The sequence below is a fragment of the Leopardus geoffroyi genome, chromosome B1 (genome assembly GCF_018350155.1).
Source record: "Leopardus geoffroyi isolate Oge1 chromosome B1, O.geoffroyi_Oge1_pat1.0, whole genome shotgun sequence".
Lineage (NCBI taxonomy): Eukaryota > Metazoa > Chordata > Mammalia > Carnivora > Felidae > Leopardus > Leopardus geoffroyi.
In genome coordinates, this window is record NC_059327.1 from 122,031,446 (window position 1) to 122,046,113 (window position 14,668).

Here is a 14,668-nt window from a genome sequence, read left to right on the forward strand (position 1 = left end):
GAGAAATTTTCCTAGGTAATTGTAGCTTATCTGTTGTTACAGAAATCATCCTCAGATGTTTAGTAATTTCCAGGCCTTCTGAAATACAGAAGTCTGGACATAACTGTATCTGTTTTGGGTGTTTCTGGGTTGTGCTGAGAATGTGTCCATTCTTTGAACAAGGAGGGAAGGCACAATTCTGTTTTCCTTGTGGGTTTTACCCGCAGTCACTTCCTGCTATGGGCATATGGTGAAGAGAAGAGACGTTGGCTAGCTCATCGCTGTCATCCAGGGAGGTGACAATGTCATTCAAGCACAGAATGTGGGCTCGGATCGTTTAATTGAATTGAGTATCTCCTTTGTCTCTCTTCTCTTCTGGAACTTCCTACCCATCGTGGGCTGGGAATATTGATAATGAAGCATGTAAAGAAGTACACTTTAATAATTTAATAAGGCCAGGAGTGAGATCCCAAGGGTCTGGCTTTAGTGCCTGGACTTTGTGACACCCATTTGGATGCTCAGGGGCATTTTACCCTTTCTCTTTGGAGATTCAACCTAGAAGAACAGTGACATCCTGAAACGCTGAATTCCCAATAGAGGGAGTTTACTTTCTAGAAAATTCTAGCTGTTCTATCTGATTTATCTTGTGAAGGGAGAGTTCAATGAGGAGACCTCCATTTTAAAATCTAAAGACAGGACTTCTTGAGAACTTTTACAGTAACACCACACAAACAGATACGATCTCTGCAGCCTTAATGCAGAGAGATTTCATCCCTGTCTCAGTCTTTCTCTGGTTAAGAATGTAGGCTTCTGCAGGTTGAAATCCCAACTTTGCCAAGTGTTGACGTGTATGTAGGCAATGTTTTCAAGCCCTCTGGTACCATTTTTCTTCCTTTGTGTGATGGAGATGGTAACAGTTTCTAGGTCAGTGGGTTGCTGTGGAGATAGTGCTGTTTATCAAGACAGGTGCTGGGCTCGCCTCTCGTGAAGCCCAGGTGTCAAAATCAGCCTCTTGAGGACATTTCTGATGCTTTAGGGTAAAGGCCCAGTTTTTCTAGGAAACCCCCTACACCTCTTGCATAATACTTGCTCCTTTTATTAAATATCCCCATGAGTTATCTCATCTGGTCCCTTCTGACAGGACTGTGATGTCTCCATCTCCCTAAACTTACAACCTGTTAGAGGCAGAAATGCTATCCTCTTCCTGACTTGTTTGTATTTAAAAGCCTCAGCGCTGTGCCTGCAGACATGAATACATACAAGAACTCACAGACGCAGTGTCAGGAGAGAGAAACACAGATGGGACATTGCAGACACTTCCTCATTCTTTGTCTTTTGAAAAAGTCCCTCTCCCATGCAGTAGGCTGGGCTTTCTGTTTACTTTCCTAGCAATACAGCTTCGAGCTTTGTCTGGAACAGCACTTTCATTCATAAAGCAGACCCATATCAAGGAAATCAAGCAACACCATCTTCTGCATCTTAATCCTGTCCCGAGTCTCAAAGAATGTCCGACATTTGATTTGTGTCTCATTCTCTCCACCTACCTGTTTTCAGATCTGGGAAAAGACTGTATGCTTTTGGCCCCAAGCAGAAAGATTCCTAACAGACACAAATGAGTGAAGTGGAAGGGACAGAAGATGTAGATGGCAGCGTGCTAAAGATAATCAATCGAAGTGAGCATTTGGGTGGGAGTTGGGAGCCCACGCTCACCCAAGAAGTACTTTGAGAGGAAGACCTGCTTTCTTACCCCAAGTCCTGGAGCAGCTCTGCTTCTCCGTCTGATCTGCTCCACAGATCTGAAGGATCCTGGGCGCTCATCTTCCCTTCTAGAGATTCTGCTCTGCCCATTCGCGCTCCTCACGTCTCCTGAGCCCCTGCCAGGTGCTATGGGAAGGCAGAGAGAGATGAGTTCCAACTGCTTCTCACTGTCTCCTCCTCTGAGGGAGAAGCCTGCTGTGGTTGAGCCTCCAACCAGCAAGGAAGTGAAACTTGGTTACTCCTCCCACTGACACTCACCACCCTGGCCCTGAGGCACGGGCAGGAGTGTTCTGTCAGCCAGGAAGTATGCAAACTTAGGTAGCTACCTCTGAGGACACCCACACATGCAGTTTCTGTCAAAGGGAATAAAGATAAAGTCATGCCAGCTGGGATTGGCCTATCAATTCTAACTTTTTTCGTGAGGTCAAGCATAGTTTCTTCTTGGTGCTATTAACCTTGTAGAAGAGGGTGCAAGCACCCCCACCTTCTGTCACACACACACACACACACACACACACACACACACACAAACACAAGGGACTCCAGGGAAGCTTCTATCTCAGGAACCCCTCACAGCGGATAAAGAAATCAGAGTCAAACCACTAGATTTGATCCTGAAGTCCGGTTTTTAGCATCTTCTCAATATTTCTGCCTCAATCACCCAAGCTTTCCAACACGCCCATGACTGTTTTCTCTGAGAAGGAAGAGTTGGGTGAGAAGATAGGAAAAGTTGTAGAGGCCAGCCTGGTGCCCAACTAACGGGCATGGTGGAACTCCCGCTTCATTCACTGGGCTTCCTCTCAGCTGGTATTGCTTTGTGTCCCAGTTCATGAGAGAATCCTGGGTGCCTGAAAGTGCCAAAGGGAAACTACTATAACTGAATCCTTGGGAATCGGACAAAGTGCAGTAATAAATGGACCAAGAACATGTATTGTTTCCTGCCTTCTCTCTCTATGTACCTGCAGGAGAGAATGTTCTTCTGGATTCTCTCCCTTCTCTCTCTCTCTCTCTCTCTCTCTCTCACACACACACACACACACACACACACACACCTGACTCACTCAGGAGTCACTGGGGTGCTTTATTACTTGTTTCTCCCAATGTGGTCTGAAGACCAGCAACACTCACGTCACCAGGGGCTTGTTACCATGCAGAATTTCCGTTCCATCCTTCTGAACCAGTATGTGCATTTAAATAAGATCCCCAAGGTGACTCCCGTGCCCCTGGAAGTTTGAGGAGACTGCCGTATAGGATACCAAGACAGCAGAGCTGTTCCTAAAGGGAAGGATCTGCCCGTGGCATCATTTCATCTCTCCTTAAAGTTCTTCCTTATTACCTCCGTCTGCCAGTGATTTGCAAGGCCCGGGCTTACTCTGAGTGCGTGGGAGAAATTCCTGCCTGTCTAAAGACAGCCTGGGGGAGACTAAGCTCTGCTAACGCACAGCATACTGATTGCACGTGAACATTTAAAATTCTTTTTGAGAGGGGCGCCTGGGTGGCGCAGTCGGTTGAGCGTCCGACTTCAGCCAGGTCACGATCTCGCGGTCCGTGAGTTCGAGCCCCGCGTCAGGCTCTGGGCTGATGGCTCAGAGCCTGGAGCCTGTTTCCGATTCTGTGTCTCCCTGTCTCTCTGCCCTTCCCCCCTTCATGCTCTGTCTCTCTCTGTCCCAAAAATAAATAAAACGTTGAAAAAAAAAATTAAAAAAAAAAAAAATTCTTTTTGCTACAGCTTGCCCAGAGGGGAGCACTGGGTCCACTTGCAGCAGATGCCAGTCCTGGCCTGGGAGGTGACGCACGTACACACGGCAGAGATAAGGGGCAGCTGGGCAGAGATTTCCTGTTCTCTTTCTACAGCTTTTTGTTCAGTGTTTCAGTAGCTATTTTGTTCCCATTTCAGCAAATTTTGTTTTGCTTTGTTTTTTACTTAACCTCCCCCCGCCCCTTTTTTTTTTCAGGAAAGTAGCAAAAATTTACTAAGATCACCCTCTTCCCTTTCAATCTTCCTGCCCTTCTCCTTTTCTCATTCTGCTTTCCCATCTGTGACCCTTTCCTTTTTTTTTTTAATGTTTATTTATATTTGAGACAGAGAAAGAGCGTGAACGGGGGAGGGTCAGAGAGAGGAGACACAGAATCTGAAGCAGGCTCCAGGCTCCGAGCTGCCAGCACAGAGCTGGACGCGGGGCTCGAACTCACGGACTGCGAGACCATGACCTGAGCCGAAGTCGAGCCACCCAGGCGCCCCTGTGACCCTCTCGTTTTTTAAAAAATATTTCTTTAATATTTACTTATTTATTTTGAGAGAGAAAGTGAGCGTGAGCACGAGCGGGGGAGGGGCAGAGTAAAAGGAGAGAGATCATCTCAAACAGTCTCCATGCTCAGTGAGGAGCCCAATGAGGGGTTCAGTCTCACGCACCATGAAATCATGCCCTGAGCAAAAATCAAGAGTCCACACTTAACCGACAGAGCCACCCAGGCGCTCCTGTGACCCTCTCCTTTGAAGTCGTTGTTTCTGTCACTTATTCCATTTTCCCCAGGCTCCCACCCTTCCCCACTGGCCCCCTGCTCCACTCTCCACACATTCAGGATTACAGTGGCACCAGTTGCTATAGCATTACCAGATGGTTTCAACAAAATTCCGGGTATTCATAACAAATATTTCATAATATATTTTAAGTTCGATTTTTTAGGTATTATATATACATTTTTAAATTAAAGAAACTGCAGTTCTTGCCTCATATCACATAATTTGCTTTTTACTTATTTCTTATTTATTTATTTTCTTAAATTTACATCCAAGTTAGTTAGCATATAGTGCAACAATGACTTCGGGAGTAGATTCCTTAGTGCCCCTTACCCACTTAGCCCACCCCCCCTCCCACAACCCCTCCCGTAACCCTCTGTCTGTTCTCCATATTTATAAGTCTCTTCTGTTTTGTCCCCTTCCCTGTTTTTATATTATTTTTGATTCCCTTCCCTTATGTTCATCTGTTTTGTATCTTAAATTTCTCACATGAGTGAAGTCATATGATATTTGTCTTTCTCTGACTGACTCATTTTGCTTAGCATAATACCCTTGAGGTCCATCCACATAGTTGCAAATGGCTTTTTACTTATTTCAATGGTGCTGGTTCAAGGCACTGAATTCTTTCCATACAGGGTTTGAACACAGAAATGGATACAAACTATCAAGTTGTTTTAACAATTCTAGAACATCTTATGCTTTGTTGGAAAAAATTTTATTTATCAAGACATTTTGAGCCTTTGGGTCACCTTGGTGCCTCAGTCAGTTGAGCGTCTGTCTGACTTTGGCTCAGGTCATGATCTCACAGTATGTGAGTTCGAGCCCTGCATCTGGCTCAGTGCTGTCAGTGCAGATCCTGCTTCAAATCCTCTGTCCCCCTTTCTCTCCCCCTTCCCGCTCACACTCTCTTTCTCTCAAAAATAAGTAAACACTTAAAAAAAAAAAAAAAAAGAAATCTTGGGCCTTTATTGGAATGACTATCATATCCAAATCATTGAGAGCTATTGTGTCCAGAGTTGAATTTCCTTATTAGGAGAATGGGCTTCTAACATTTGAGACTCCTCTAAAAAATCCTTGTTGATCTTTTCCTAATGTATTTCTGAAGCTTAACTATCACAATGTCTGCTTTTCACCTGGTTACCTGGAAATGGCAATTCTATTTATTCTCTTCACAGAAAGAACCATCTTTCGGCTTCCTTGGTTAACTGTTTGTTATTAAATAAGCATGATCTCCTCCTCGTCATCGTTTATGTTGGTGGGAAATAAAGGATACATTCTGGAAAGGGAAACCATGGCTTGGGATTATCACGTACTGAGGTTACCATAACTTGGGGTAGAGGAAGCCTAACTTTGTTTTCCACTGTCTGCTCTCCCAACCCATGAAAAAGAAAAAGAATCATGATTTCATAGTAAATTAGGGCACAGAAACAGCAGAGTAAGAAAGAACTGACCATGTTTTTTAGCTGCAGGCCAGCTCTCCAAAGGAAAGCTCCAAAGGAAAGGCTTCCATCTCTCCTCTTAATTCTGTGGTGGGCTCCGAGCTGCCATATTGCTTTTAAAAATATGCCAATTTAGGGGCGCCTGGGTGGCTCAGTTGGTTAAGCATCCAACTCTTGCTTTTGGCTCAGGTCATGAACTAAGGGTCGTGGGTTTGAGCCCCACATTGGGCTCTGTGCTGACAGTGTAGAGCCTGCTTGGATTCTCTCTCTCTCTCTCTCTCTCCATCCCTCCCCCAATCATGCACTCTCATTCTCTCTCAAAATACATAAATACACTAAAAAAATGCCAGTTTAGTTTGGCTTGAAGCCACCACCTCTGTGCTTTCTGCCACAATTATATGATCACTTAATCCAGTATCAAAGGCTAAGGTAACTGGGTTGTCTTGAATTAATTGAGACTTTATTTCATTTTTGTCTCATCTCCATAAGCAGTCCTAGCTTCTTTGTTGAATACGGAGGCTGTCTGGATATGGGTATAACTCACCAACTTCAGGGTGTAAAATTTACTTCAACCTTCCCAAACTTTCCCTGTTCCTCTTTCTTATTTACCCTCTTCTCTATCATTTTCTCACTTTTCATTTTCAGTAGTTAATCTTGAACTCCATTCCCAACCCTCTTTATCTAGTGTGAAATATTTGTTCCTTTCACCAAGGCAGTGATGTGGTTTAATTCCTTCATATCACCTTCCAGTGTTTGAAAGTTCTATAGAAGTAGTATAGCAGTGCAATTGACAAAACCCATCTCAGGGAAGGTGGAGAATCAAGACTCCCCAGCAGTGGTGGGAAATCCTTGTCTTGCACTGAGGCTCCTTAGGAATCACACTGCCATATGTCACTCAGGATAAGCTCCATTCTTTCACAACTTCTCAAGGGCCGTATGTGCCCCTCACCCACTGTCATCCACAGTACAGCAAAAGTCACAGGCTCCATCAGGGCCATAGGAAGAGCATGCCAAGGATCAAGTTGATGGATGCTGTGGACTTTATCTCCATTCCTACCCAGATTTTCAGCTGCTGTGTTATTGGAGCAGGGACAGGGTATCCCCCCAGATTAGACAACATACACATTTGGCACTCTACTCACTCTCTTCAACCTAGCTTTCCCATCCTCCTTGCTTCTCCTTGAACCTGCTCACTTTTGCCTCAGGGCCTTATACCAGCTTTTCCCTTTTCCTGATTTTCTCTCCCTCTAGATCTCATGTGGTTTCCTCTTGCACTTCACTCAGGTGTTTTGTTCAAAGGTCACCTTCTCAGAAGTAACTTCCTTAGCCACCATATTCAAATGCTTCTCCTCCTGCCCCTAGCCTGTGCTTCCAGTTTCCATACTCTGCCATATTGTTTGTCAAAACACTTAAGTTGGTTGTTAACATACTGAAGTACTTCCATCCGAGTTTATAAATAGCCACTGCCCTGAACCCCTGATTGTCCTCCAGTCCTCTTGGCCACCCCTGTTCCCAGATGCCTGAGACCTTCCCACCACCCAACAAATGAAGGGCACCTCTGGGACTCTGTTCTAGCACAATTTAGCAATACAATTTAGCAATTTTTAGTAAATTTAAAGAATTGCGTGGCTGTCATCACAATTCAATTTTGGCATGTTTTCAACACCCCAAAAGATTCCTTGTATTCATTTGCAATCTATATATTTTGGATACCACTTCTGTTTAGCTCTACCTGATTGATTACATAGAATTTTTGCTTACTTCTGTGACAAATCAATTATGTGATATGTAAAGTTATATGTTGTATATATTTCTATCTCTTACCCAAAAATTTTTTTCTCTTTTTCAAATTTTTATTTAAATTCTAGTTAGTTAACTTACAGGGAAATATTGGTTTCAGGAGTAGAATTCAGTGATTCATCACTTACATACAACACCCAGTACTCATCACAAGTGACTTCCTTAACATCTGTCATCCATCTAGCCCATCCCCACCCACCTCCCTCCATCAACCCTCAGTTTGTTCTCTATTCATTAAGAGTCTCCGATGGTTGGTTTCCCTCTCTTTTTTCTCTCCCCCCTTTATATTCATGTTTTGTTTCTTAAATTCCACATAGGAGTAAAATCATATGGTATTTGTCTTTCTCTGACCGACTTACTTCATTTAGTGTAATACACTCTAGCTCCATCCAGGTTGTTGCAAATGGCAAGATTTCATTCTTTTTGATGGCTGAGTAATACTCCATTGTGTGTGTGTGTGTGTGTGTGTGTGTATACATATATATATATATATATGTATATATATATATATACACATATATATATATACCACATCTTCTTTATCCATTCATCCGTCAGTGGATATTTGGGCTCTTCCAATAATTTGGCTATTGTTGACAATGCTTTATAAACATAGGGGTGCACATACTTCTTCGAATCTTTATTTTTGTATCCTTTGGGTAAGTATCTAGTAGTGCAATTGCTGGGTCGTAGGGTAGTTCTATTTTTAACTTTTTGAGGACCCTCTACACTGTTTTCAGAGTAGCTGCACCAGTTTGCATTCCCACTGACAGTACAAGAGGGTTCCCTTTTCTCCACTTCCTTGTCAACATCTGTTGTTTCTTGTGTTGTTAATTTTAGCCATTCTGAGAGGTATGAGGTCATATCTCATTGTGGTTTTGATTGCATTTCCCTGATGATGAATGAACATCTTTTCCTGTGTCTGTTAGGCATCTGAATGTTTTCTTTGGAAAAGTGTCTATTCATGTCTTCTGCCCATTCCTTAATTGGATTGTTTTTTGGGTGCTTAGTTTGATAAGTTTTTTATAGATTTTGGCTACTAACCCTTTACCAGATATGTCATTTGCAAATGTCTTCTCCCATTTCATGGGCTGCCTTTTAGTTCTGTTGATTGTTTCCTTCATGGTGCAGACACTTTTAATCTTGATGAGGTGCCAATAGTTCATTTTTGTTTTTGTTTCCCTTGCTTCTGGTGATGGGTCTAGTAAGAAGCTATGGCTGAGGTCACTGAGGTTGCTGCCTGTGTTCTCCTCTAGGATTTTGATGGTTTCCTGTTTCACATTTAGGTCTTTCATCCACTTTGAATTTATTTTTGTGCATGGTGCGAGAAAGTATCTCTTACCCAACACAATCTCCTGCAATGTGATCCTGTCACTCTCCTTGGTCTACCTCAAGCACAATTTTTTCTCACTCCAAGAACATCATAAAAACGATGATGTCATAAATCCATTAAAGGCAGCTATATAAAGTCCCCTACTGAGGAGAGCAGTAGTGGGATCAAAAGCCAGCCCTTTCCTGTTTCTGTGCACTTTACTGAACTGCCTCCACAGAGTCAGGGGAGCACGGGGGAGCCATGTACACTACATAGGGCAGCCTCATGGAGGACATGGCTAAATGGTCTTTGCGGGACCCTTGGTACAAAAGATAGAGCAAGAGAACAGGAGGGAACTTGGTCTTCAGCACACATGAGGTGGTTTCTGGGAACTCCCAGAAATAACAGGAAGCTGTGAGTGATAAAGGGCTGAGGTCCTGCTTCTTCTAAGAGGAGCCTAAGCAAAGTGAGTGGAAGTCAAGGAACATTCACCTGGGATACTGAGGTACCCTTCCTCTGTGTCTACCATGTATTCTGTGCCCAAGCCCATCTCTGGCATTTAATCAGTTCTGCATATGTACAGGAAGCCAGGCTCACGGGTTCTTTGGTGACATTTGCCAAGAGGCAATGTTGAAACAACTGAAGCTTTGCCCTGGAATAAGAAATACAATCACCTCAGTGGTTATAGAAGATCAGCTTTCTTCCTGATGGCAGCGGGTTATATTAGTCTTTTTCAGAGGATGAAATAACTAATATATTATAACTGGATCAAGATTTAGAAATACTCAAGAAGGCTCCTGAAATTCTAGAAAGAGAAAGATGCGACCAACAAGAGGAAGCTTAATCAGGTTGCATTAAAATAACAATACCAATAATACTAATAATGGGTCGCCGGGCTTCATTGTTCCCAGAGTGGCGGCGTCTTTGTCTTCCTCTCTGCACTGCGTCCATGGCCTTCTGAAGGCGCTGCGCAGCGACTCCTACGTGGAGCTGAGCCAGTACCGGGACCCGCCCTTTCGGGGTGACGTTGAAGAACAGGAAAACTTCCGAGGTGACAATGAAGAACAGGAAAAATGACCGAAGCAGAGCCGTAGGTTGTATGCTGGCAGTCTTTCCTTTTACTCAACTGAAGAACAAATCTGTGAACTTTTCCGCAAAAGTGACATGAAGAAAACCACTATGGGCCTGGATAAGCTGAAGAAGACAGCATGTGGGTTCTGCTTTGTGCAATACTATTCAAGAGCAGAGGCAGAAATGCCATGAGGTATATGAACGGAACTCATCAGGACGAGCGGATCATTCCCAAAGACTGGGACGCAGGCTTTAAGGAGGGCAGGCAGTATGGCCGTGGTTGTTCTGGGGGCCAGGTACCAGATGAGTAACGGCAGGACTGGGGCGCTGGGAGAGCAGGCTATGGAAAACTGGCCCCGAAGCGGTGAGTGGTGAGAGCCCCGTCGTGGAAACGCACTCCCATGGCCCGCTGAATTTGCCACGCGTTTCCCAAGGTCTGCACACCTGCTCTCTTGTACCATGCTTTGATCAAGGTCTTCACTGAGCTGGAAGTCTTTTCCTGATTTTCCTTTGAGAACTACTAAAGTACAGTATTCAAAAGAATGCCTTGAATTCTGTAGTGTTAGAATCTTGGCGCTCTGTCAGGTTACCAGGTCAGAATTTATGTTTCACGGCAACAGATTTTATCTAAGGTGTTGATCTGTCCGCCCAAAACATCACACTTCTTTTAGGAAGGTGGAAATTTTTTTTTTAATGGGTAGTGGGTTCATGGTCTACCTTGGGGCCTGGAATTATTACTTAAAATTTTTTAAGTTTGTAGGAGATAAAATGTAATAAATGGGGCTTTGCTACGTTGTACAGCTTTGCCCTGAATTAATTAGAAGTGTGACAACTGAAAAAAAAATTATGTATAAATTACAATGAGTTTCCATAATCATTTTCTTTTAGATATCATGAATGTTATGTTAATTAGGCAGAGCAGTTTTCATCATTCTTGCTATTTTTTTTTAATATATGAGAATGTTGGGGCTCAGAAACAACAAAGAGCATGCTCCAGGAACATGGATTCTAGGACACAGCTCCAGAAACAGAATTTGTGTGTATTGTCAGTCAGTGTCCAGGTGAGAAAAAAAGAAAACTTTCTGGATATTTCATCCAGGAAGGGATATAATGCAGGGAACTGGCTACAAAGAGGTTGGAAGAATAAGAGGAGATCATGAAGCTGTGACTGCCTTTGAGCCAGGCACACAAGTCTGCATTGCTGAGCATGGGAGGGAGACTGCCACTGCTGGTCTCCAGGACCCCGGGGGACACACCTCTGTTGATGCAGCTGAAAACTGGCTCTATTGCTTCCGAGGCTCGCAAATGCCACCACCGCTGCTGGCTGTACTGCCTACAGCAGAAAGCTAAAAAACAAAAAAAGATTTCTTCCTTTCTCTAGTCTCCCAAGAGACAGATTCTTTCTAAAAGACAGCTGGCAAGGGAATCAATGAGATGCAGTTTGTGGGCTCCCAGCTCCTGTGATTAAAGGGGAGCAGAGGTCAGGAATGGGAGAGACGCATGCTATTCTCGTTCTGTGTTCTTTCCTCTGTAGCTTGCTTTCTCCTGTGTTAGGGTATGCTAAATTACTACTTCCAGTGGACTCAACATTTAATACTTTGGCGCATAGGAAGTTTAGTTCTTATTCAGGTAACTGTCCAGTGAGGGTATACAAGTCAGCGGGGGCAACCCCTCTCCCCCACCTCATAGTCATTTACATACCAGGACATCAGTCGTTGTGCTGTCTTTAACACATAGATTTTAAAGTTGTTCTCAGTTTCCCAAATCAGGTCAACATGGAGGAGCAGTTGAGGGAGCTTTTTAGGGGTTGGACCAATAACAGATACATATAACCTCTCCTATTCCACTGAAGGTGACTTATCCTGTGGCTCTACCCAGCTGCAGCAGAGCCTGGAATTGAAATCTAGCTGTGTGCCAAATAGAGGAGAGTGCTTTTTTTTTGTTGTTGTTTTTGTTTTTTTTTTTTTGTTTTTGCTTTTTGCTTTGCTAGTGTATCTGCCACACCGCTCATGAATGTAAAGATCTGCTTTTAGGGTCTTCAAATCAATCCTTTGAGCACAGAATAAAGAGACCTGGCTTGAGAAAAGTCATTTAAAAAAAGATTGGGAGTTTCGGTAGCTTTCTTACTTGTGAAACATCCATGAAATCGTGCAGGAAAGTAGATAGATAGATAGATAGATAGATAGGTAGATGATAGACAGATGATAGATAAAGGATTAAGGATGCTTTAAGCAACACTAACAGAGACAGCACCATAGTCAGTGGAGGTCAAAGTCCTGCCCCATCCTCCTGGTGAAACCACAGCTTGATTCCTCTATTCTTTTCTGTCCACCACTCCAGTGGGCTCCAATAAACTAAAATGTGACCAAATAGGATGATGAAACAGTTGGTCAGTCTGGGAAGAAAAACACAGAGGAGACTGTGATGGTTATCTGTAAGGATATAGAGGGCCGTAGAAAGGAAAGGATGCCTTTTTAGTGTGCGTGTGCCTCCAAAAGGCAGCACTTGGTCGGTGGGGTCAAGGTTACATGGCAGCAGAAAAACTTTTCAGTGTGAGACTTGCCCAGGCAGGCAAACTTATAAAAAATTGTGCTTCTTTGTGCATTTTTTAATAAAAAATAAGTTCCAAAGCCTGGCTATCTGTACAAGCAAAGGACTTGAAGAGGAATTCATAAATGAGAAAATGCAAATGCAAAATCCTGCTTGTAATCAAAGGAGTATAAGTTGTATTAGCAATGGGATACATTTTTGCTTATCAAATTCGCAAACAAATGAAAATAAACAAACAGCCCCCCCTCTCTCTAACCCAACCACCTGATAATGCTGGCTGTCAGTGAGATCTAGTGTGATCAGCGTTTTCACGCACTGCTGTTGGTATGCAAACTAGCCATTTAGCAGTATAATTTCTAAGGTTTTCGTAAGAAGTGCTTAATCTTTGATCCAGTAATTCCATTTCCAGGAATATTAACCACTATACTTAGAGAAATGCAATAATATTATGGTAATCTTTACCATGACATTATCTTATAAGAGTGACAGGCAGGAAACAGCTTAAATGCGTAACACTAACAGAATAGTTAAAAAATGTTTGGCACAGCCCTCTATGGTGAATTATTATGCAGCCTTTAAAAATGTGATTGACAGTCTTTAGTATGGATATACAAATGATCTGAATCATGTAAAGAAAAAATTGATAAGAGGGGGACAGGCGGGAAACACGCTTTGGTAGGCTGGAAGCAGCTCTGAATAGTGAAATTATGGACAAATTTTGAAATGCTTGTTTATATTGTTTTTATACCTTTTAAGTTATAAAATATCACTTTGATAGGAGATATAAAGAAGATTTATTAGAAAAAAAGAGTATGCTGTAAGTCATATAATATTACATCAGAGGCCAGATCCTGTAGAAAGCATGGGAGTTGGTGGGGTGGGGCGGGGTGGAGAAGCGAAGGCGGTCTGCTCCTGCCTGGAGGAGTATTTTATCATCGACATTGTTTGGAACCGCTGGTTGCTGGTGATAATAAAAACAGACTGACTTCTCCTCAAGTTGATTCTTTTTTTTTTTTTTTTTTAATTTTATTGGCTATTCTTGGGGTTAGATTGCTCCCAGCCCTTTCTCTCCCTTGCCTTTGTAGCTACTAGTGAAGGGATTCTTATATGGGGGGGAAATGACTTGTGAGGTTCCTTTTAACTTGGAGATACTGTGACTTTTTGGAAACAATCATGCAGGATTGCTGAAGCTTTTCTGCACATGCGGAGTACACGTTATACTTTGTGTTGAAGGTGGGGGATCATGTACGTTTAGCAAAACACCTCTTATCACAGTGAATCAACAGTGTTTGTACATTATTTCAAATAATTTTAAGAAAGCACATGGACATGTGATTTAAGAAGAGTGCTTTGTTTTACATGTCTCCTAATTTCCTAGAACTGCAGTATGGCTTTCTTATCAAGTAATTCAAACAGATTAAGTGATATTATGTGCCCTTCCGCAAAGCCTTTACGTCAGCACTCATTTTACCATTTTAAGACACTGTATCTTAAAAATATGCAAACATCTGCATTTGAGGTTGAGTGTGACAGGTGCTGTTTGTGCCAGCAAAGGGAGGCACCATCTGTATGGAAAGGTCATGCTTAATCGTCTTGGCACTGATTTCTGAATAATGAAAGCATGGACTGAAATGAAACCTCGAACACACCAGCTTTTGTTTTTAAGTTTGCAAAAATAGCTGCTAACTCAACAAAATGAAACTATGTCGGGTTACACACTTTTGAACCTTGTGGGCTTTATTCAAATCCTTTATGCCTTCTTTGCCAACTTCATTTGAAAAGACTGCTTTACTAACCCACAGGTGCAAATGGCAAGCAGCAAAAATTGCTTGACCAACTCAGTTGAGCTATTTCGGAGACACTCCAGTTTCTCAGAAGGCTCCAGGATAGAATCAGGTTATGAAAATTGGGTCAGTCTTGAAATCGCCCATAATCATGTGGGGTGGGAGGGCTGGACCAGGGTGAATGGAGCCACTCAGCTAAAGTTTAAAAATGTTTTGGTCCACAGTGGGGTAGAAATTAAGAAACAGGCGAAGTCTTGGAACTTTTCATGGAGATCATCTTAGAGACAATCTATTATAGCTCTTCTGTTTAACAGGTTGAACAAATGAATTGGAAAATAATAAAATATTTGCCTAAGGTACCACAGCTGGTCAGTGTTGGAGCTGAGTGAATCCGATTTAGCCCCACTGTTCTTTCCCTTACTGATGCCAAAGATACAAAAATCAGCAAAACTTA

At 42.7% G+C, this 14,668-nt stretch overlaps 1 protein-coding gene and 1 pseudogene across 1 annotated transcript in view; one reads left to right on the top strand and one right to left on the bottom strand.

Moving 5' to 3' along the window:
- Positions 1–1,963, bottom strand: part of DAPP1 (dual adaptor of phosphotyrosine and 3-phosphoinositides 1) — a 51,370-nt gene extending 49,407 nt beyond the window's left edge. The window contains exon 1 of the mRNA XM_045471978.1: positions 1,727–1,963. Coding sequence (XP_045327934.1) covers positions 1,727–1,827 — 101 coding nt within the window. The 5' untranslated portion in view covers positions 1,828–1,963. The remainder of the gene's footprint in view (positions 1–1,726) is intronic.
- A 4,741-nt stretch (positions 1,964–6,704) lies between these two features.
- LOC123596421 lies at positions 6,705–10,726 on the top strand (annotated as a pseudogene).
- The last annotated feature ends 3,942 nt before the right edge of the window (positions 10,727–14,668 follow it).